The following is a 24,562-nucleotide window of genomic DNA, read 5'->3' as shown; positions in this document are numbered from 1 at the left end:
CCAAGGGAACGGGTGGGTTTTCTATCCCATGAGTTTTCAAATCAAGCAAGGATGCTTTTTGCAGAATAGATTTAACCAAATATAAGTTACTGAACTCATGAAATGTGTCTTGAGGTAAAGCATAATGGTCTACGATATATTAAGTAGAAAATGTTATGTTGCCATCTAGTCTTAAACTCCATGATTCTTTGACTGAGCTTTGTTTCTGTAGGAAACTGAAGCGATAATGAGGGAAGAGGCTGAGCATTTGGAGCTGAGGAGCTTAGAAACAGCAGCAGAACTGTAAGGGAGACCAACTCAGATTGGTCAGGAAAAGATGGTTGGATGTTAAAGAGCACACAACAGTGGTATATACAAAGTGGAGTACTACATTTTCTGTGGCTGATAAAATCTGTAAGCGCTTAACCGGATTTCAGTGTCTCCCCCAGCAAAGTTAGGCAAATCTCTTTTGGCCCCACTGGCTAAGACTGCACAACCCTCAGCACACAGACCACCAGCATGTTGGGCTGTTTTTTCCCTCCTGCCACATGCAGACCCTCCTGCATCCTGCCCTGTGCTGCTGCATGTCGTTGCCCCCATCCACAAGACAGCTACTTCTCTCCCCCATTTCCAGTTGACCTGGGATTCTTCCCCTCACTCTCCTGTCCTCACCATGAGCGCCCAGGGCTGCTTTCCTGCTCTTCCTCTCCAGATCATCAAATCCTGGCTGTCTCTGCCACTGAGGCAGCCTTTTGCACCAGGAGTTGCTGCAGTTTGTGGCAGGAGGGGAGAAAAAGGCCTTTTTTTTTTCCATATTCCCAGCAAAAGGTCTGTCCATGCCATGTTGAAATTAAACCATTTCTAAAGATGAAAAGCCTCCAGGTGGTTCCTACACTACCTAGATCTTAATTTCGCTTTTCCAACTGTAATTGCTGCCTACTGAGGTGGGGGAGAGAGCAAAGAAAAAGCACTCAATCCAAATTGTCTCGTGAGGGAGGTAATAGCGCAGGGCTAAGGAAGCTCAGCAGTCATCTAAGTGCACAGCTTCTTGCAAAACCTTTCTGAAAAGCCTCAATGAATCCCCCAAATGAATGGCCATTTTGTCCCTTTCAGTTCTCCTTCTCTAGCATGGAACTCAATGTGCAGCTTGTGGACAGACAGATTCCACAATAAATAGAGAAGGAGAGTAAAACTAAACCCGCTGGAGCTTGGCCAGCAGCAATGTCAAATCCCTTGACTGATTTCCCAGGGAATTCTTGCTCTAAATGTCAGGAGAACATAGCCCTGCAGCCAAATCTGGACCAGGCTGATACCAGGGCGTGACAAAATGAATGACCTAAGTAACAAGATTACACCGCAGGAAAATTAAAACTTCAGAAATGTGCAAAGATCACATTTCAGTAAGCGGTGTTTTATGTAAGATCCTTTTAGTAGACAAAGCTTAACCCAAATTTATAAAACATAAATTGGTGAGGGGAGGGGGATTTATTAGTGGCAACAGAATGAAACTTTGAGTCGGTCAGAAAAGAAAGTCTGAGAGTTTCTGCAAGCGTCCATGGTTTCTGAAAGGCTTACAGCCTGCTCTCAAATGCTCTTGCCGACAGGAGCTAAGGAAGGTCAAAGGAATTTAGTCTCCTAGGAGCCTGCACCACTTTGAAAACAGCAGCTAAGTTCCCTCCATCACTCAGGCACTTCTGAAAATCCTCCTGGAGCCTCTCCTGCCAGCGGCAGTGAGCGTCCCTTTCCCTGCGCTTACCTGCAGTCACTCACAGTCATGGGGCTGGCAGGAGCCTGAACAACTTTGGGATTTCTCATCCTTCATCAACTGTAGCTGCAACTGGCTGGTGGGTTCAAGATCTGTTGGAAAAAGCAGAAACACCCAGAGAAAAAGAGGGGAAGAGAGAGAGCACGCGCGTGTAAGCCCTCGATGCTTTTGCAAACTGAAAGCCTGAAGTGCTGCGAGAGGAGCCCAGCGAGCTGAGGAGCTGAACAACAACAACATAGTGGAGAACAGTCCAGATCCGCTGGGTACAAGTCAAAAAGGGCTAAGGCACTGAGAAAACACACAGTGAATATAAATTATGTCTTTTTTTGTTATTTATTTTGGTCTTTCTTTTCTCTTCTTCAGTCTTGTCTGACAAACCCCACAGTCTGACGGCGTTGCCCAGGATGGATATCCACCAGACTCGCCGTAGGAGCGAAGGGACTCTTCCCACACTGCTATTCACTGAGGTGACAGAATCTAGTGCTGGGAGTTTTTCTGCCTCTCTCCCTCATATTGTTTTAGCTGGAATTAGCTGTTTGCACATTCCTCTCTGACTTTGGCAGTGTGCCCTCTCCTCCATAACAGACCAAACCAAAATCCCAGATCCAGCACGCTTCAACTGTCTGGGAAGTCCTTGTTCGGAATGGGGATGTGTCTTACGTGTTGCAGCATCTTCTCACCATGGCTAACGTTCCTAAGGAAATCTTTAATTCATGATGCCCTAAAAATGACTGTAGAAACTCATATTTAATGTTCAGTGAAGGAGAAGCAGAGGCATAGCGAGATTCTACTGCACATTTCCCCCCCTTCCCTCCCCAGACATGGATTGAGCTTTAACACCATTTTTATATTCTTTTGTAAGTTATTCCCTTAACTGTGTTGAGCACAGCAGCAGGAGGAATATTCCATCCTTGGGCAGAAGTCCAAAATGAGTTAACCCAGGTTTTAAAAAGATGAAAATATGTAAGCCAAAAAAAAAAGAACCTATGTGTTCCCAACTCCCAACATCACCAAATTTATCCCTAGACAAACTGGGGCAGCTTTCCTTTGTTTTTCAGAGCCATCTCAAGGGATGTCTTCCTTGCCTTCTGTGCTTTCAACAGAACATACTCTGTTTGCTTGATCAGAGCTGGCACAGTGCAGTTTGCTCCAGGTTTGCGCCCGAAGCATTGCCTTTCTCTGTTTATGTGGCCACAATCTTTGCCTAATCCTCCAGAAGATCTATCGTAATAAGAATGGTAGCAGTGACAGAAGCTATTAATGTTCTGGCTTCTCCATGTGGCAGTGATCTGCTCTGCAGATCAAAAAAGAGCAGATATATGCTACCTGCAATAAAAGGAAAAGCAATTAGAGGTCTTGCTAAGTGAATTTTGTTTGTGAACAAACACACGGGCTGCAGGAGCAGAGTCTGCAAGGTGCCAAAGAACAAGTGTGTTGTCAGGGCAAAGCTCTGAAAGCAAACTCAGCCCTGATGTGAAATAGCCAGCTCCAAAACTGGAACGAAATTTGAGGTTTGTAGGGATGCCTTTTGTAGCTTTTGGGACAACAGAGGAAAGGATTTGTATGACAGAAGTAGCCATGGCGTAAGAGGCTGAAATAATCAGATAATGACTTCACTAAATGCAGGTGGGAAAGGATATGGCACATTCAAGCCACACCAAGGGAAGGCACATGTGCTTGAAACAGGGCACTAAAAAGGAGATTTTTTTGTACAGTAATTCCTGGCAGAGGGGAAAAGGGGAATAGGGGTAAACAAACATTCTGCAGAGGAACATCCTAACTGAAATCCTCTCACCGCGAGGAACTCCTCCTCCAGCCTTGACAGAAAAAGTCGGTCTGTGAGTCTATGAAGTATACGATGAGCTTAGGTGTCAGTAAGACAGTGTGAGGGCTTGAAGTTACTTCTGGAATCACTGTAGCAGGTTGTGAAGGGAGTAGATTGAAAAACGAAACACATCAAATGAAAGAGCAGAGCTGCATGATTGTGACTGCACCTCCTCTTGACTAAGCTCAAGACTTAAGCAAATGAAGCAAAGCTTGAAAACAAGAAAGGCAAATATCCAGCTGCCTGTTTTTCTTTTGCCATCAAATTGTGAATATCTCTTGGTTTCCTTTATGACACGGCTTTAGGGAAAGAGCAGGCAAACGTGAGAAACACCTACATTTGTATTTTATGATCACCTTGCATTTACCATAAACTGTGATTGGTAAGTATTTAACACATGGGGCATGACTTGTTTTATTGCTGTGCGTACAAATTTGTCCAGGGCATCCTGAACTGATAGTGTTATACATTATACTTTCTTTTTCCTGGTGTAAATTATTACCTACAATCTCCTAGCAGAAGCTGAGAGGACTTTCTGTCCATGGTTTCCACGACCAAAGAAGATCTTCAGCTCTTGCACTGTTTTTGAAAGTTCAGAAAGATTATCTGGTACAGTGTATCCAGTACAGGCTGGCTGATCATCATGCCAAATTTTGATTCTTTCTCTTGCTGCATGGACACATGGCAGTAGATGTAGTTTCTCTGTACATGCCATTTCAACCTGCTTTAACATTTGAACAACGTGTCCCTTAAAATATTTTGTATATAACTTACACACAGACTCTTACTGTATGCAAAGTTCTAAGCCACTGGGGGGGGGGGGGGGGGAAGGATTTTCTAGATACTTTGTTCCATTTTCATGCCTGCCTCCTTTAAGTGACAGTTTCCATGCATTCTCTAACAAAATAATTGTGCCTGGCAACTTAGGTGACTGATTTTTTCTTATTATGTAAAGGGCTGCTTTTTCATTTGCTTGTGTTCATGCTGTAGATTCAATGGGTTTCGCTCAAGGTGAGGACCATCTGAATGTCCTCAGCAGCATCATGGTCTAATTTCAACAGTTCTTTTCAGTGGCCTCCATTGGCTTTCCACGCTGGGCAAAACTTTGTTGAATTTAGCAACTTCCAACAAATTAAACACTTTTGTCACCAGTAGAGTTCTAATAGGCTCTAATATCCATCTAAAATGATGGATAAAGCTCCCTGGCTGCAGAGTTGCTTAGACTTTTTTTTTTTTTTTTCCCCTTCGATACAGTGCGCGGCAGAGAGAAGAAACCGAGAAACCTGGGAGTCTCTCCCCATGCTGTGCAGCCCCCCGCTGCAGAAGCACAGTGGGCTCGCTTCGGCCCCGGGCTGCTTCATTTAAGAAGCAGCCGCGAAACCCCCCTGAATTAATCTGCATATTCACATGATCGCAAATGACCCGCAGCCGGTCGCCTGGCTCTCAAGTACCCTTCGCCCGCGCCGAGCAGCAGGTAGGGGACCGCGGGGCTGGCTAGTCGCATGGTTGGGAGCCGTGCCACCACCACCACCACCACCCCCCCCGAGCCCACCCCGCCGAGCGCCGCTCGCCCGCCCCGCCGCGGCTCCGCGCCCGCCGGGCAGGCATGAGCGACGGAGCGGCCGCTCCGCGCCGCGGGTGAGTGCGCGGCCCTCCGCGAGCGCGGAGGGAGAGAGAGACGGAGGGAGGGAGGGAAGGAAGGAATGAAGGAGGGAAAGAAGGGAGGGGGCAGCCCATCCCAAACCGAAGATAACTTTATGGGACGGCGGGTGTGCGCGGCTGCGGGAGGGGCGCCCCTTCTCCGCGCCCGCGGAGAACACCCACACACACTCCCCCGCCGCCGCCGTTGTCCTGCCCGCCGTCGGGGGGCTCGGGGGTGCTGCCTTTCCCCGGTGTTTTGCAGCTGAGGGACGGCTCGCGGGGCAGCGGGCTCCCCCTCCCCGGAGGCACTACCGGAGCCTTTCAGTCATCCTTGGGTTTTCACACCCGAGGTGAGAAGGAGGGTGGAGGGTTGCAACCCCCCCTCCTTTCCCCCACCCTACAACTTTGTTTTATTCGCCACTTGCGGTGCTGGGACGGGGAGAGGTGCGTGCAGAAAGCCCAGCTCCCGCACAGCCGGGAAGTTGCGGCACTGGGCTCCCAAGCCTCCCTCTCCCCACCTCCTGGAGACATCCATGTCAGTCGCTCATTCAGCATCGTGCTGGAGAATGAGGCGCAATGGTTAGAAGCGAGCCCTGCGGTGGTGCGTTTGTTTTGCAACAGTAGCCTGTGCCCCCGCCCCGGCCCCGAGGCTGGCGAGCGGTGCCCGGTGTCCATTTGAGCCACCGCCGGCGGTGCCAGCGCAGGTCGGGCAGTAGCTGGGTCTGCTGCGAAGATGTCACTGGAAATAGCCGCCGCACGCACGAAACTCCTGTGCCACAGCGGTGTCGTGTGGAGCGGCTGGCTGCCAGCCCACCTCCCGGCTGTTTGCTCCTTGACATGCTACTGGGGAGGAAAAGCAAGAATTTTTAAAATAGCGTTCGACTTTTGTAGTGAAGCCTTTGTTATTATTGATAGTGTTGCGGCTTTGAAACCGTAATCGTGCCTGCAGCCCTGACGGCAACATGACCTGTAAAAACCTACCTTGCATCCTATCAGACACAGTCCACTGTGTCATCTTGTAGTCCAGACCAGGAAATTTCAGCTGTGGCCACACGTGAAGTTAATGTGTGACCATAACGTGGAAGTGTCTTTCTCTTTTTCTGTTGTATTTTGTATTTATCTAAGGCAAACATGAACAACTACTCCAAAAAATTGTTCTGCAACTTTGATGGCAAATCTCAGCTGCTGGAAAGTCCCAGTTTGGTCTCACACCTGGCACAGCCATCACTCTCTGTCTCATCTCAAGCCTTTAAATTAACTGCATGCTGAAAAACTAGTGGGTGTTGGGGATGGTGTTGATTTCTAAGTTGCTGGTAGCCTTTGGATTTAAGTGAAAACTTGGACTCGGGGCTCAAGCACAGTATTAAGCTTTTATTAACATTTGTAGGGGGTTTTGCTGTGAGGAAAAAAGGTGTACAGTTGGAAAGAAAAATTTGGCTGTGACAGCTGGGCATTTTGCTGGGTGTTGAAATCATAGAAAAACAGACTGGTCTGAAGTTGCGGCGGGGGAGGTTTAGATTAGACATTAGGAAGAATTACTTTACTGAAAGAGTGGTCAGGCACTGGAACAGCCTGCCCAGGGAGGTGGTTGAGTCACCATCCCTAGAGGTGTTTAAGAAATGTCTAGACTTGACACTTCAGGGCATGCTCTAGTGACAGAGATTGTACGTTATTTGGTTGGACTCGATGATCTCAAAGGTCCTTTCCAACCATGAAGATTCTGTGATTCTAAGAAAAACGTGTGCATTAAAAATTGATGTTTAAATCATTAACTATCAAAGTATGGCTGACAGTGTAGTTCTGCCAGTTTGATTTTTTTTCCCCATGTAGAACGCTGTTTTAGAAGAACAGAAACTTTCTTTATATTGATGAGCGAGCCTTTGTGTTTGAGCTATGATGCTTTTGGCTTGCATACAACATTTTTGCATTTTCAGGGCTGCAAATAATATTGATTGAATTAATTGCACGTGGTCTCAGTTGGAGTAGCGGTACGTCCTTCACAAGTGGTAGCCTCCTTCTAGACAGGCCCATCAGCAGTTCACTAGGTGGGATCTTCTGCATCTTCCCTGTCTCTCTCTTGCATACGTGGGCACACACACATATTCTTAATATGTTCTTCCAAGATGTTCCCCAACTAGAAGGAAGCTAATGCTGCACTATTTTAATACCAAATACAGACACCCTTTTCTATCCACTTCTACAGGATGAACAAATGAAATTCATTTGCAGATCTCGCTATTCTCTGCGTACAGAAAGAGATGGTCAGGCACAGCTGGACAAAGAGGTCAGGAGTCACCATACCTTCTCTCCCATGCTCCAAAACCCTACATTCCCCCCCATAGTGCCCTTTGTGGTTGGAAATTTTGCAGAAGTCTGGAATGTAACACCGGGGCTTGCATTTTGTTTAGCGAGCGAAAGGTTGGGGAAGTACAGGTTGCATCCCAGCTGGGCTGGGGGTGAGACGGTGGATGAGTGCTGCTTCCCTTGCCTGTGCATCCAGGTTTCTTTTCCATGGGCTTCAGGATATGCTTCATCCCTATATGAAATGTTCACCTTGGACACGCCCTGGGAAAATGAGCTTTTCTCAGTATGAATATAGCACCTGTATTGTACTCGGGCCACTAAAATAAATTATTCGTGAGGAAATAGTAAGGCTGTCAGAGGTAAGACTTTAGGTTTCAGTGAGCATCTGGGCATAGGGTTCAAAGGTAAGGATGACCAAATACCCGAGAGCTTCAGCATTGGGGGAGGCAATGATTTTGGGCCATTTTGAACAAAAGGTCTAGTCTAGATAGTTGGTCATTAACTGACTGTTAGTATGAGATCTTACAAAAACATCTTCCCATTTGTCTTGAGTTTGACCCAAAATCAGAAGATTTGGGGGATGGTTTTATTTTCTTTTGAGGTTTTGTCTTCAGTTCTTCTCTAGCAGAGCAAGTCCCGCTCAAGTCTCTCCGATCACTTCACAAGCACTTTACAACAGCCATTTGCAGGAGATAATGTAATTCTTGTTCTCATCTGAGAGTCTAGAGAACTGAGATAGAGTTCAAATGACCTATCCAAAATACACAGTAAATTAGCATAAGAAATGAGACAGGGAAACAAATTATTTGCTCCAGTCACAGGATTAAATTGCCTTTCCCTAACTCACTGCAGCTGTTAAGAAATTCATGGGCCATTCCTCTTGCAATAACTTGAAAAGGGCAGACGTGCCTTTTATGCTTCTTTCTGATGTAAGTGGTATTAAATATGCATTGTATCTCTGTTACCTTAGATAACTGAGCATAAATTCATCCGTCTTCCACTTGAAATTCTGTTCCCAAATGTAGCAGCTGAATATTCTTCCTTTTGTTTTCTACTTTTTGGAGGGGTTGGAGGATTTTTGCTTTTGTTTTTAGAGAAGAATCTTGTTAGCATTCCTTAGAAACTCATTAAAATGCTTCCCTTTTGGCTTATTCTCCTCATTTATTAATACCACAAATAACTTTTCTTTGATGACCCACTTTCATAGGTATCTGAACATCTAGCAAAATTGCAACTCATCAGGAAGGCAGTGTAGACTAATAAATAGAATCTCCAGACAGAGAGGAAAATCAAGACACTTCTTTCTTTGCCACACAGAGTTCTACGCACGACACATACAGAAAATATTGCTCTATTCCACAGCTTACTCAGCACCCATAGCCAAAAAGAAAGCGCTTTATTGATTGTGTGATTGATTTAAAGGTCAGGATTTAGGGTTGCATCTATTCTCCTGTCGGAATTCAATTTTTACTCTACATCCATAGTGAAGAAACTGCTCTTTGCATAAATATAAATTGAAATATTGGTGTGTGCGAGTGTTCAAACAAATAGACTTTCTCTTACAGCTCCCAGGACAACCTCCCAATACTATACCGTTATCAAAACCACTAGGGTTTGACTAAGATGTTGGGGTTTTATTGACTGATCGTACCTGCTTTCTGAAAAGTACGGATTTGCTTAGAAAAAGAGGATACCTACCCATGTAATGAGCATGATGGTGAAGAGGCCCCTGGAAGTGGTGGGGCTGTACAGACTCTAAGTCAGGCAGAGGTCAGCCTCTGCTGACTATTTCAAAAGATACAGAGGTTGCTTTTTGTGAACTGAAGCTGCACAGACAGACTTCTCTCAAGGGGTGGTTGATTACCCTGTGTCCTGCAGACACTCGAACACCGGTTATGTTTTAAGGGCAGTCTGCTCCGAGAGTGCAGTCTGTGGTTGTCCCAGCCCGAGGATACTCAGCGTTGCCACCTTCTCTCCAAGGTCTGCTGGATAGCAGCTCCCTGACAGGAGAGCATAAGGCTTATTTGGTGACTTCTGATGAAGCTGTGTTTTCCTTTTCAGTAAGTGTGGACGTCTGTGTAAGTTTGAGAGCATCATGGTGGCCTTTAAAGGAGTCTGGACACAGCCCTTCTGGAAAGCCGTTTCGGCAGAATTTTTGGCCATGCTCATTTTTGTCCTCCTGAGCCTCGGCTCCACGATCAACTGGGGTGGAGCAGAGAAGCCCCTGCCTGTAGACATGGTCCTTATCTCCCTCTGCTTTGGACTCAGCATTGCAACCATGGTGCAGTGCTTTGGACACATCAGCGGAGGCCACATTAACCCTGCTGTGACCGTGGCAATGGTCTGCACGAGGAAGATCAGCCTCGCCAAGTCCGTCTTCTACATTCTTGCCCAGTGCCTGGGAGCCATCGTGGGCGCAGGCATCCTTTACCTCGTCACACCGCCAAGCGTGGTAGGAGGCCTGGGAGTCACTGCGGTAATCGCTTCTCCTCCGGCTCTTGAACTAGACTAGCTTAGCGCCTAAGAAAACATAATCAGTGTCACGCAGAATAAAGAGAGATCAAGTAGAGATTTTTAAGAGCTTGCTGGTTTATTTACGACATCTAGACAGGGCTTAAAGCTCTCCTTAGGATGGGTTTATGCAGCGTAATGTCTATAGCTGTTCTTTTAATAGAAGTTCTTTTTCCTAGAACTTCCCCAAATCTGATGACAGCAGGTAATGTTAATTTACATACACAATTTAAATAATATATGCGTGAAATGCCATTTTTATATGGGCTGGGGAGGGGGAAATTAATTCTATGCCATTATGATGGGGATTGAAAAAACATCAATTTAAAATGACATACTTTTGAAATAGATTGTGGCTTAGATTTCAGCTTTGTTCTAAACTAATAAGGAATGCCATCAGTTAGCCCTGTTGCAGGACTTATTAAAAATGCACTTGAGCCGCACACTGCTTAATTTTTAATTGAAATTTAAATTAATTAAGTCAGGGCTAATTAATGAATTTATAATTGAATAGTAAATTACAGTGCTCCCAAGAAAAAAAAGGTGAAGGGGAAGTGCAGCATTTGCAAATCCCTGTGTAAAAATAAACTATTCTTCTTCAGTCTAACTTTGAAGTTCTTGTTGGGTGTTACTGTTGAGCCTTCTGTTCTCAGTCCAGCAGTAATTTTCCATGGCTCTCAAAATAAAATAAAAAAATTTAAAATTTAATTAGGAAAAAAGGGAGAAAAGGGTGTTTGGGGGAGAATCTGTACCTCCAAAAGTTCATTGTTGTATACTTTCACTGTGTACCATTTAGAAATATCTTTCATTGAAATACAATTAACATAAATCAGAAAGCTACCACATACAAAATCACCTTTGCTTCATCTCCGGTGTTTCTTTCCCTTCTTCCAGGTACATGGGGATCTTTCCGCTGGCCATGGACTCCTGGTGGAGTTGATAATTACATTCCAGCTGGTTTTTACTATTTTTGCCAGCTGTGATTCAAAACGAAGTGATGTCACTGGTTCAGTAGCTTTAGCAATTGGATTTTCTGTTGCAATTGGACATTTATTTGCTGTAAGTTAATGGCTTCTTTTTAAAAAATAGACCCTTTGTCCCTTTATGACTACTTCAGAAGTAAATGGAAACTTCCGTGGCCTTTATGGCTGCTGTAGCTATATAGCTGCTATATTCTTTATGGATCCACGCCAAAACCCTTTGGAGTAGCAGGAGGGTCCCCTTGGGTAGGGTGTTGCATCAGAGCTTTTCTGCCTGTTTATGTATGTGATGACTTTGTTAATTTTGTGATAAGACTCAGGAGAGTGACAATACTCGCCGTCGAGATTAGAAGCCATGCAAAGCCAGGGTGTCCCCATAGTACAAGGACCAGCAGAAGTTGAATAACTACCTTCATGACTTTAATAACAGGTAACATTTTGTCTCTCCTTTAGATCAATTACACTGGTGCCAGTATGAACCCAGCTCGATCATTTGGGCCTGCCGTCATCATGGGGAGATGGGAAAACCAATGGGTAACTCTGCTTTCGTGCTTCCTTCGCCATAGCAACAAACAGCTATCAGGATTTTTCATACACCATTTTGCTTTTGGTTATCTATTCCAGTATGTCCCATAGAGACCATCACTGAGGGAGACAGGCGCTGACCTGCCACAAGCTTTGGTGTAATTAAGCTCCTCGCCCAGGACTGTGGTGGGCTGGAATAGCATCTTGCTGTCCAGGGGCCGTTTTGTGGAGGTAGTAGCTGGCGTAGAAAGGAAATCGTACAAAAAGCTCAAAACAAAAAAAGCAATCCAGCGAGACTGAAAGAATTGAACTGCTGGAAAGAAAAATCCTCCGAGGCAGATTGCAAACCCCTCGGCCACGCTGATGAGAAGTTATGGAAGTAATTCCGTCGGCTTCACGTTTCACCTGGTTCTGCGGCAAATTGGGGCAGACGTGTAAAATGAGAGCGGGGACCCTCTGTGATCTGGTTCCCAGGGGAGAACCTGCCTCGGCAAATGCCCGCAGTGAGAGATGAAGGGGTTGCAGTCTGGTCTTTGCAGACCAGACCAGATGTTACCTGCTTCAATTTGAAAGCGTCAGCTTAACTAGGAGCATTTGCGCAGGAAACAATTTGGTAAACAGCTTGTGAATGATGCAGTCATTTTTCTATAGCATCCCACTATTAAACTTATTAAAAACTAATTCACATTTTATAAGAGAGAGATGGATTGCAGCTCGGCCTCACCTAATTAAAGGCAGGGAAGGCACTTCTAGGGACGCTTTCAATGCTAGCTGTAAGAGCTGCATATTACAGTGCATATAAGGATTTTCTTGATTTTTAAAGTACGAAGCCCACATTGCTCCCGCTGCAGCTAATAACAGAAATAGCGTTGTCTTCAGGCCCTAAGGCTCCAATTCTGCAAACACGATACCATGTGTAACTTTGTTCCCAAGAGTTATCCTATTGAGGCAGATTTACCCAGTTATCAGTGAATGGCTTGTTCATACGAAAAACTGCTGTAGTTTTTCACAAGATTAATTATCCATACTCTGAGGGAGCCTGTAATTTATAACTAAAGCCGTAAACAATAAACAAATGTAGCATGGAGAAACTTGTAGGAAAAGCTTAGCTACTGTCCCGGTCCCTTGGAAAGATGGCCTTTTCTCCTCCTCCAGTGCTGCAGCGACATTGGCATACCATTGACATGGGCTTCTGCACTTACTAATGTTATAGAACTGCTGCCCATCACGCAGAAATAGATAGGTACCCTACAAAGTTGTGTCTGTTGGTTGTATTTGCTTATTCAAATTAAATAATCAGGTAGCTGACTGCTTGTTGGATTCTGCAGGATCAGAAGCCAAATTTGGATTATTTTGGAAATGTGAGTCTGAAATTCTGAAGTAGAATTGTTTGTTTATACACTAGGAAAGGTTTTGTTTCCTTAAAATTTCATTCTTGTCTTGGGTGAAAATGCAAAAGGAAATCAGTTCTCTGCACTGATGTTTATTTTGTGTCATCTTTGCAAACAGTCCATATAGGTTATCTAGAGCTGGCAATAAGCAATGAAAATTTAGACAAGACCTCTTGGAAAAACAAAGGGGTGACCTAGGACTAATGCCATTAACTGCCTAAGAGACTGCCTTTTGACCAATTTCATATGTGATTTTTAGAGCAGTCACTTAATTGCAGAGCTCCCGGTCACCATCTATGGTAGTTACACTTCTCTGTCACATAAACTGGTACGATGGCATATTTCATCCCAGTTCATTCGTGAAAGCCAGGGAACTATGTGACCATGCATTTCTGGAGAGTCAGTTTGAACAATTGGGCCAGGATATTTTGCAGAAAGTTTTCCGAGTGAAGTCTGTAGTAACATGCTTTTCTGTGGTACCCTGGCTTTTTCATTTGCTGTAGAGCTTAATGCCTGTCTCTTTTCCACCTCTTTTTGCAGGTGTATTGGGTGGGGCCAATAATAGGAGCAGTCCTTGCTGGTGCTCTTTATGAGTACGTCTATTGCCCAGACGTTGAACTCAAGCGCCGTTTTAAAGATGTCTTCAGTAAGGCTACCCAGCCGTCCAAAGGGAAGTACATCGAGGTGGACGATAACAGGAGCCACGTAGAGACCGACGACCTGATCCTGAAGCCTGGCATAGTTCATGTGATTGATATCGACAGGGGTGAGGACAAGAAGGGAAGAGATCCATCCAGCGAGGTGTTGTCTTCTGTATGACTAGCAAGAAGCACTGAAAGCAGAGAGCAGCCTGCTAGCACGTCCACAGATATCCTTCCACCTATTAAAGAAACAGATCTCCTCTAGACTGAGTGTCTACCATTTCTTAGCAGGTATGGTGTGCGTGGTAGTGGTGTCACCAAACCATACGCCGGCTCAGTTGGAAGATTAGGCCTTTGCTATAATTAGTGTTCCCCTTCAATTATTCCAAATCGAGAGGTGTTGCTAGTATTTTCCTTTCCTTCTTTCTGGAGCAACCCCAAAATCAAAAAAAAAAAGAGATGAAAGCATTCTCCTTTAATAAATCAGTCAATAATGAGATAAAGATAGAGATGTTTAACATTCAGATTGACAGTTAAGACATACCAGGAAATGCCTATAGACATAAAGACCTACTTATCAGATTGTTCTTCTGACACTTAATTGGCTGTTGTCAGCTCCGATTAGAACATCTTATCCATTAAGCGAGGTTCAGGGACAGCACCAACAGTATTTAAGAGTTTTATCCACAGTCAAGCAAAGGAGTATTGTTTCCATTCAGGTACATCACTGTTGCCTTGCAAACTACCTCTGAAAAAATGATACTTTAATACGTTTAAAAAAAAAAAATAAAAATTCTATCAACCCATCACATCTCACTCCTGTGATTTGCAGTATAAATATATTACCTTCATCCCTTCCCGGGAGTAAATACGCTGAGACTGAATGTTGAACTGTAATAAGGCTGCAAAGCATTTAACTGTACTTCTTGCTCCCTCTTGTCATTGTCTATCTGGTGAAACATTCTCCTGGGGTTTGACTATTGACCATTTAGTGTAAGCAGACTCTGAAGGTCATGCAAAGAATATAAAGGCTTTCCTGTTACTTAATAACTCAAATAAAAGATATCAGAAGAAAAGAAGGCATATCTGTTTTCAGTGCGCTTGTTCAAATACACATTTCTGTGCTAATTTATGTAAACTAAGGGTTTAAATTACTTACCTACTTTCTTACAAGATGGCTGGAGATATGGGTTTTTAATTTATTAGTAATGTAGAGGGTTTTTAACTTTTAACTGTATTGAAACACTGATTGGGAAATATTTTTTTATAACAGATGATAAAAATATGACTGCTTCTGGCTTTTTGTTGTAACCGATGCCTAACTATTTGAACAGGATTCATGCTTGTTCCACTGTTCATATGGTCTTAATTACACCTGTGGCAAAGGTTTCTTTATCTGTCGTTAGGAAAAGATGCGAGCACTTGCAGGGTTTTTTAGGGGGAAAGGAACACGAAATATGTTCAGTAATCAATCTTTCCCGTATACAAGTATTTTGACAGACGTACTCACCCCAGCAGAACATTTCTGTAAAGCTGTTACTGTGTTTTACTGCTTTTGTTTCTGATCAGTGGCTTCGAGTTTTACAATATGCAGCTGCAGAGCAGTCAGGAGCGTGGTACTATTACTGTAATTGTATAGTTTTTATTTTGAAATTGAAAAGCTACTTCTGCCTATTTAGCAATAAGAGGGAAAAAAAGCATTAGTCCTGGCTGTGGGCTGTAATAGCCTTGTCTGCTCTCTGACATGCTCTACATGCAATCTTTATTACAGGGAATTAGACGTTTCTAATGAGATAATAAACCACTGCTACACTCAAATCTGTGCACTATGATCCAAAGGCAATTCTACTACCCCAACTCCCAGCATGTCCTGCCATACTCATTTTCTTAGTTTCACGCTTTTCTTGTCTTAAACCCTGTTAGAGTGTGTCGCAAGCTCCCTGCATGGAGCATGAAACTCATGACTCCTCCATGCCTTTGCAGCTGGACCACGCTCCCTTCCCCTGCACCCCCTGGGCACCACACATGGGTGCGGGACAGGGCTTCCTTGGGTGACCCAACAACAGCCCCGCTCCCGACGTGTGAGCCCTACTGCCAGGCACGGTCCCCGTCACATACTTGTTGCAGCTTCACAGCAGTGGCTGCCTGTCGAGACTAGTAAAACAGCTGATATTTGTCCTCAGCTGTGGCCCGACACAGCGGCAGCATCGCGGTTCAAGGGCACGAGCATGGTTAGGGACTGGCAAGGGGCAATGTCAAATAGCAGATAAGGGCTCCTTCCCACAGCAAGGGCTAAGTCTCCTGGGGAAGGGCAACAAAGGCGTGGTGGTTTAGACCCCTGCATACCTCTGCTCAGATGGGTAAATACCATGCTAAATAGACTCAATGAGAAAGATCAAAACTTGTGGTTTGGTTGGTTTTTTTGATCTCGACGTTTGTTCTGGCTTTTTTTTCTTCTTTTTTTTTTTTTCCCTTCAAATGCTGTATTTGTTAAAGGGACACTTTGATTAAACCTTTTGCATGGCTTAAACAGGTAAAATAAAGAGTAATACACATAGCACTGGTGGATTTTTAAGCAAAGGTTTGCATTTTTGTATTTAAAGACACTCCTTAGAAGCTCTTGATTTGTGAATTTTGCATGGTACTGTGTTATTTAAATAAGAAGCTGTGATTTGTTTTATGCTTAAGGGTCCTTTATACAAATGGCTTGATGGGTATTTTCCTCACGCAGCCTGGTTCTCTTGCCGAGGTGAGCATAACACAAGCACAGCACCAGCCACCCCAGTTAGAAGGACTTTTTTCCTTGAAACACTCTGTATTAATGAAGTGTAGCAAACACTCAGAACCAGTCCCGGGAGAACTCCTCGCTCGGAGACTATCAGAGATAAGGTACTGAGGCTTCTGAGAAGATTAGGGAAAAGAAGGGAAGCTGAGATAGAAACCACTAGACAGTAAAGAATGTTGCCATGGCATAGGACATTAGTAGGAAAGCAAGATAAGAGAAGTCTGCTCCTGCTCCCACAGAAAGAGACTCATGGAGGAGTTTGTCATTGACTACAGTGGAAATGATCCTAAGCTTTTGGGGGGCGTGATGGCTTCTCTCATGTGCTTCACTGTGCATTTTCCAAAATCAGCGTCTTTCAGCAAGATACTTAGTTCTGGAAGGACATGCGTTCAACTTGAGGTTTATGACCCACCCTGAAGTAAATCCTTAGGAGTGGCCATCATCACAGATGGTTCAGCCCCACCACAAGAGATCACCATTCATGTAAGGGAATGTCACTCTTCAGCATCCCTTAGGACTTGATTCAGCTTTGACCTGCAGGGATATGTGTTTCTCCTGGTTGTTTTGCAGTGGTATCATCACTGTACCATAGTCACATTTGGTTAAATAATTGACTGGTGTGACCTTTTTATGGATTGGAAATATTTTTGTTTTAATATGATTTTTAAATATGTACTTTAATACTGTTCGAGTGAGATTTATGTTCTAAGGACCTTCAGCTCGAAATTGCACCTCATAACATAACTTGGTGTCCTCTTCAAGTATTTCTTCGTTGGGGTAGGAAATGGTAAATGTCTTTTGTTTATGACGGTGAATGGATATCACAGGAAGTCTGCCAGGCACGTCATCATTCTGAGGTCCTAAAAAAAACCACGAATGAGTCTCTCACTCCTCCATGATGGCACGATTGTTTCCATTGCTATATTTGCACTTTAACAAACACATTCAAAAGATTTAGTCACTGGATTTCAGAAAAGAAGGGATGGATGGAAGCTAAGGGTGGTTACACTGAGGCACACAAATACCTTTTGGGTTGTGTGAACTCTGAGGAGTTTATCAAACAAATTCTAACTATTCTCAGGAAAAAAAAAAAAAAAGAAACCCTGCAGCATCTGAGTTGTCGTCATAACCCTTCTCCTGTTGAAGCATTTGGGAGCTGTGTCTTTCATTCATTCAGTGGAAGCAGGACCGAGACCCGTCTCATGCAGTGTTTAGGCTCGTCACGTGTATTTGCATATGAGCTTTTCAAAATGTTTTTTATTTCTGATTATTAATAATTGCCACAGTATCTGCTCAGAAAGCTAGATAGCCTTCATCTTTCCACCTTTCTAGTGCTTGGTGGCAGAGCATTTGCTGCTGTGCTCTGCAACATTTTTTCTGCAGTCTGTGTAACACATTCAGGATATTATACACCATCCAATATTTTTAATCTAAATAAAATATGTGAGAGTTTACATTGTGAACCTTTCTTTCCAAGGTGAGAGATGAAAACACCATGCACAATTTTTTGTATCTCAAATCAACCTGTGTGTGTCTGAGTTTCTCAAGGACTTACTAAATAGACAAGATGCAAATATAGACTGAACTATTTGTTATCCGCTTACATGATCTAAATCATGCTGTTGCGGTCTGTAATTTGGGACAACTGAGGTAAAGCAAACAGTGTACATGGATTTTTCCACAAGACTGCTTATTGTTGAAGTGCTTAGTCACCGTGATATCAGAACTAATGTTATAGGACTTGAAGTTTCCGTATGTAACATTTGCAATAATCTACTGAAAAATACACTATAAAATAATACATGATTATCTGGTTCCCACTTGTATTCTACTGTATCTCACTCTACTGTTGCAAATAAATTTTCTGTTAAAATGAAAAAAAAAGCATCTTGTGGTCACTGGAAACATTTAATGATCCTAAAGCTCAGGACTGAAATATAAGGAAAAATCCCAATCCAGCCAATAGAACATGTCCAAGAGAAGTGTGGAAGTGTGTGCAACTGAGAATGAATGATTTACTGTGGAAAAATATTCATCAGTGAAGAGAGATGATTGTGAAAGAGATTTAATATCTTTGTGAAAACGAGCTAAACCAAATAGGGCAAAAATTATGCTGGTAGACGTACATCACTGATTTTGCCAGGTGGTTTTAAAACTCGTAGGACTAGTGGAGAGCTAAGGTTTTGAAAAGTGATCAATATGACACTGGCACTTCAGAGTCCTTTCGCTAAAGCTTGGCTTGTGAGACCAAGCTCCCATGAGGAACTTCAACAATGGAAATCGGGTCCTGTAGCAATTACATTTCTGGTTGTCTGGCTCCTTGCTTGGAATGCAAAGTTTAGCTCCTAAGACACGTATGACATTCATGGAGGTAAATTAGGATCCTGAAAATTATTAATATGAAAACCCATCCCCTGGGATAGCATCTAATCAGCAGGAAGGGCTGAGAGCAGGCTCATGCCTGAAGCTCACCCCTTGCAGTGATTTGGCTCTTGCTTTCAGCTTCTTCATATCCAAGCTCCAGAGGCACCTCTCAAGAGACTTTGCGGGGGGGGGGGGGAGGGACAGGGACGTGTGTGCGTGGCATATAATTTACTACATATGTGATCTGTACCTTACTGAAACAGGTTCCCAAGGGAATTTAGGCAGGACTAGTAAAATTATTTTGGAGTCACAATCACATAAGGCAGGACCCCCTTGGACATTTTGAGACACTCACAAAACAGGAATCTAGGTGTCTGGAGAGTCAGAAGGGCGAACAAGTAGCGATGTAGATGTCTGCAGGGTCAAGATGAAGAAGCGTCCTGGGAAGAACAAGAAAGCAACAGTGCAGGTAAGGGAGATCTTTATAGTGTACCTCTTACCCAGTGGTTACTGGCCCTGTGGTATCACTTATGGGGTTAAAACATGGTTCCTTTTGTATGAGGACATGTGCGTAGGTTTGTGGATCACATCTGAGCCATCAAGTGGGAGAGGCTGAGCCATGCTGGGTGAGTGATGTCCATACACTAAGCTTCAGTGGCAGGTCTGGCTTCAGCAGCAACAACTACAAACAGCAACTCTGGCCCAGTTATCTGCTTAAAAAGAGAACTTAGAGTCCAGATATTCCCAATATCAGCTTGCTTTTAAACCCTCCTTTGCCTTTAGACTTCTTTATCTGTTGCAGATTGTGATGTACTGCAAACGTTATAAGCCGCTTTATTTATATCAGACTGATAACTGTTATCTTGGCTATTAATTTCTTTTGACCTTCCTTGCCTCATTAGAAAAGCAATCCTTACAAGTACAATGGCTGTGGCATAATCTAGCTAAAAAAGCTATCACAAGGTTCTTTTGAAAGGCGAAAGGAGCTTATATTATTTGTCTCTCACCTCACCACCTGGGATGGGGAGAGGCAGAGGCTTTCTGTGGGTGCACCTGACAAAGAGCTCCCAACTGCTCTTCTCCACTCATGCACAGCAACGACCTGCCTGTGGTGTTCCCTCCCCACTTCCCTTTTGATATGAATCTTCATAGAAAGCTCTGGAATTCACAATATGTCTCAAAGGTCATATTAATAGACTCTATGTGTGCGCACACATGTGTGTAAAAGATGCACAGAGATGCACAACTTTGCACAGCCATTGGATTTACTTCTTCCCAGCAGTGGACAAGATCCATGGGTAAAACCATGGGAGATCAGCGGCCATTTCAGATTGCTTCATGCCCCACTGGGATCCGAATGACTTGGTCATTGATTTCCACTTATTTGTGAGCAATATGGCTTTCTGAATGAAGAGGGGCCATGGCTGTCTCCTACTGCCACGGAGCCAATTGGGTTTTGCTGCTCTTCTGCCCAAGTTTCATTTGCCATAAGGCTTTTTTTTTTTTTTTCCCCCACACTCAAAGCATTTAAAAATTGATTACCTTACACATTTTGGAGCCCTCTAGCATGAGAAATATTTTACCATTATCCCACGCTACCTTAGAGTTAGCCCCGTCTATTCTGTGGGGATTGTTGTTTTACTTTGGAACAGCAAATCTCAGGGTATTGGAGATTCATCCATTTTTCCTCAAAAAAATCCTTTGATAATTCCAGTGATATCTCCACTATTCTCTTCCAGTGCCTAATTATTTCCATTTGCGTGGTATCTCAGTACCTATCTGCCTAGTGGTCCCATCTTCAGACTAGAATTCATGCTTATTTTGTTTTGTGTTGCTTTATTCCCTGCCTTTCCAGCTGAATGAGCTCATCAGAGCTAGAATGAGATGGTTTAGTCTCTAGAGCCTCCTTCTCCGAGCTTCTTCAAGCTGCTACTGCCACTTTGGACTTGGGGCCACTTTCCCTAGGCAGCAGCAGAGTTGTCCCAGAGCGGGGACATCTCATCTGCCTTGACTTGCCACCGTACTTGCCTTGTACGGCACGCAGGCTAAATCCCGCCTTAGCTTCACAGAAGACATGAAGTCGGTTTGCACCAGACGAACCCAGTCTCAGACAATTCCAGTAGAGTAAACAGTGACCCAGCAAAGAAGTAATCAATTTTGAAAAGATGGGATTTGGGCTTGTGGCAAGTCCCTGGGCTCTGATTTGCAAGAAAAACATCAATAGGAAAACTGGAACAATGGCTGATTGGCCTTGTGCGTTCTGAACATATGCACATGAATATCCAGTAAGAAAAAGTCTAACGCTTCATGATTAAAGATGACAGAGCAGGGACAAAATGAACTCTGGAGATCAGGAAGATGTACATAGATGTTGGACTCTGCTGCTGTTTGCCCACCGGTATTGCTCCAGAGAAACAGCTGCACAGCCTCTTCTCAGAGCTGAGTCAGACCAGCTGTACAGGGTAGGATGCACACAAACACAAATGTTTCAGACACAAGGCTTTTTTGTTTTTCTCCCTTCTTCCACAGCTGCCCAGCATACTTCAGATTTACTGGAGGCAAACGTTGCTAGGGCATAAATGCAGAAGCTTATCTAACGTCAAGACTAAAATGTGAGAATAAAGCTTTGTGTCCTCCAACCTTTTAGCTCTGAAAAAGCCCAGCAAATACCATGGAGGGAGCTTTAACAAAGGAGGTCAAAAAGTCCATCTGGATCTCTCTGCATCCTAGTCATTCCTAGAGCTACCCTTAGAGAAGAGATCCATAGGTTAATTTATCATTGTGTAAATAAAATATCCCCCAACTTCTTTTACCACTAGCCTTTCTGAGTTAAAATAAATATCCTTTGGTTGAGCACAGATGAAGAGCATCTAAGGTTTATATATAGCAGCTATCGCTATTGTGTCTGAGTGGTGAGGAAAAGGTCAAAGCAAAATGATTTTATTCTCTCCCCAGTTAGAAAAATTGCTTTGTGTGTTGGTCTGTGTGTTTGGAGGTGGGGGAAGTTTGTTCTTTTTTCCTCTTACATAGCTCTGTTTCTTTCAGGTCGTCCACACTTTATTTTATCTTTTCTACAGATTGAATGCTCAAACGTTTTATGGAATCAAGTAGAACAATTTGTTTTCTCATCTAGCAAAGTCTTTCACTATCCTTTTGTTTTTCCTTTGTCAAAAAGAATGTCATTTGAGGATGCTTTAACTTTTCTGGCTGTTTGATGTCTTTACTCTGATGGCAGCCTCCATCGCATGGTCTCCATTTGTCTATACTTCCTGCATAGACAGCTGTCCCTCCAAGGAATTTGGGACCCTATGGGGACTGCTGAGGTTTTTACAACGAAGCTCCAAGCATCTGAATTTCTGATTCAGGTTCTTCATTTTCACCTTAGATGGTATTTTTTGTAATAAAATACACAGTTTCCATTAACTTTATTTCATGATGGACCTACATTTTTCTTCTGAGTCCAGCCTTTTTAATCCATTTTCTCATTATTTAGAATTTATCTAATTATTTAGAATTTATCATTAAAACCTCCATATTTGAGACAACTGCCTAAATAATGTTTGTGTTTCTTGTATTCCCTTCCATTTGTTTCTCATTTTCAGTGTCTGAGGGGCTAGCAGTTTCTATGCCAACAACATATAAACATTGTGTAAAGGGAGAAAACTCACATTCTGGCAGTCATATATGGCATAGCTGGAGTTTCGGGTGCTGGAAGGAGCCTGAAATTTGTCATGTTATACCCCTGCAAACACAAACTTTAGTCAACAGTGAAACATAGGTTTCAGGGTCAACTGGGAAATGTCTACTCCTAACAACAGGAGGTGAAAACCTGGATGCTACTTTCCAGTTTTGCAGCCAGAGGGTGGGAAGTCCAGGTCACATCCCTAAACCCTGGAAAGGGCTCCCAAGTGATTTGTCATGTACAAAAAATTGCCTTGTACAATTTTGGGCCGAATCAGCTCAGAGGATACATCTACCTAAATGTTAGAAGGTTCTTTTGCCATCGCCAAGACCAGAGGTACTTTCTCTTCAGAGTTTCTCCATAGGCAAAAGATTCAGAGCAAGCAGGACTTCACATGTCTGAGCTCATTTGTGGGTTTGATGCAACAGTGGAAAAATAGATGTAGGGTCATGCATGGCCAGAGTCGATGAGGAGGCAAGCTGAGGGCAGGCAGAGAAGGGGACGAACACTTGACAAATCAAGAAGTGACCTGCGTTGCTCTGGGCTGCTCCCAAGACATCTCCTGTAGTGCCGTGCAAACCGAGTTCTTACCTCCACCTCCAAGAAAGGTTGTGGTAGAAGGATTTAAATAACAATAACCTTTCCAGTTCCCAGAAGAAAATCCTGTAGCTGAAGCAGCTTTCAAGTACTGAGTCCTGCAGTTCTAGGAAACGGTTAAAAGTATTTTCACTATTACTATTAATATTTACATTTAGAGATATATATGTATGTATATAATATAGATATTATGTATATTTATACATTCTTACATATATATACATACACATATATGTGTGTACATGTAAATAATATATATGCATATATTACAAATGGTTAAGCAGTCTTGAAGTGCTCTCATTACCCCACAGATTTAATATTTAACTTTAACAGAAAAGATAACACAGGCACCCTGACTCCCATTCGTCTTTTCTGAGCATTGGTATTTTTGCTCTTACAAGTGTTAACATTTCTCCAGCCCACATAAAGTGCTTATTCTGCAGATAAATCTGAAAAGGGGAATCTTTGTCTGCTCTCATGGTTGCTACAGCATTTTCCTTGTGCTTTGATTTAACATGAAGTCACAAATGCTCTCCGTAAATATTGAATCAGAACACCTGCCCTGAGTAAACATAACACAACTTGGTTTTGTAGAAACATGATGGTTTTGTCTTGCCTGCTTTGTACCTTCTCGAAGGCAAACCAGGTCAGGAAGTCTTGAAGATCAGCCAGTTTGTTTCCAGCCACGGTTGTAGGTCTTACCAGATCCTTTCCTTCAGAACATCAACTAATCTAATACAGACATTTCTTTTTTCCATTTTTTTTTCTTTTTTTTTTTTCTTTTTTCTTTTTGTGTGTGGATCCTTCTGTCTGCTTGGAGCGCCTCTAGTGGTGATAATCCATTTAACAAAAATAACCCCAGGGATATTTTAAATGCCTTTTTTTACAGACCAGACTTTACTAGTGAGGTTGATGCTTAAGAGACATCTGTATGGTGATTTCTGTAGGTCAGCTATTTTTCTTTCACCGACCTACATAGGAACCTAAAGGAAGGGCGGTGCCAAAAGTACAATGTTGATCATATACATTTACATTGTGGCTGTGCCTTTCCTGTCCCTCCTTAACGTCAGTGGCAGGGCTGTAAAAACCTGCTCAGTCACAGGTGTGACTTTTTGGTTGATGAGAGTGAGCTCCCTTCCCCTTGCTCACTACTGCCAGCTCTCCCCACTGAAAAGGCTGCAGTGAGTGGCCTGATATTATTGAGCTGCCCCAAACCCACAAATATGAGTTTGGGGATGAACAGGAGCATTAATAAGTACTTGGGGACATATAGCTGCTGTTAAATAGGGGGAAGGTTCAGTTTGTCTTAGTTTAGTTTGATTTGTGCTATGTGGTGAAAACAAGACAAGAAGACCGGATTTGCAGTAACATTGGGAAAGCTTTACAGTGACTGGTGTGCCAAATCCGAAATATTACCAGTTGTGCAGTAGGACTCAGAATCCCAATATTCTCTTTTAGAAGTCAGACAAGTTTTCAATTAAAAACATATTGGTTTTCTGTTTTTTAAAACCTCATGTGATCATGCACTGATAGTGAAACAATTTACAAGTAGCAATGATGTTATTATACACT

The 24,562-nt window shown here is 43.3% G+C and overlaps 1 protein-coding gene across 1 annotated transcript; it reads left to right on the top strand.

Annotated features, from left to right (window-relative positions):
* Positions 1-4,823: 4,823 nt before the first annotated feature.
* AQP4 (aquaporin 4) lies at positions 4,824-18,223 on the top strand. The gene is given in 6 exon segments (XM_063326769.1): positions 4,824-4,995; positions 4,998-5,043; positions 9,576-9,990; positions 10,920-11,084; positions 11,459-11,539; positions 13,462-18,223. Coding segments are annotated over 6 exon segments (1,005 nt in total). The 5' UTR covers positions 4,824-4,976; the 3' UTR covers positions 13,741-18,223.
* Positions 18,224-24,562: the final 6,339 nt, after the last annotated feature.

Source organism: Chroicocephalus ridibundus, chromosome 2 (genome assembly GCF_963924245.1).
Source record: "Chroicocephalus ridibundus chromosome 2, bChrRid1.1, whole genome shotgun sequence".
Taxonomy (NCBI): domain Eukaryota; kingdom Metazoa; phylum Chordata; class Aves; order Charadriiformes; family Laridae; genus Chroicocephalus; species Chroicocephalus ridibundus.
Note: the sequence above shows the minus strand (reverse complement) of the source record. Positions and strands in the feature narration are given on the sequence as shown.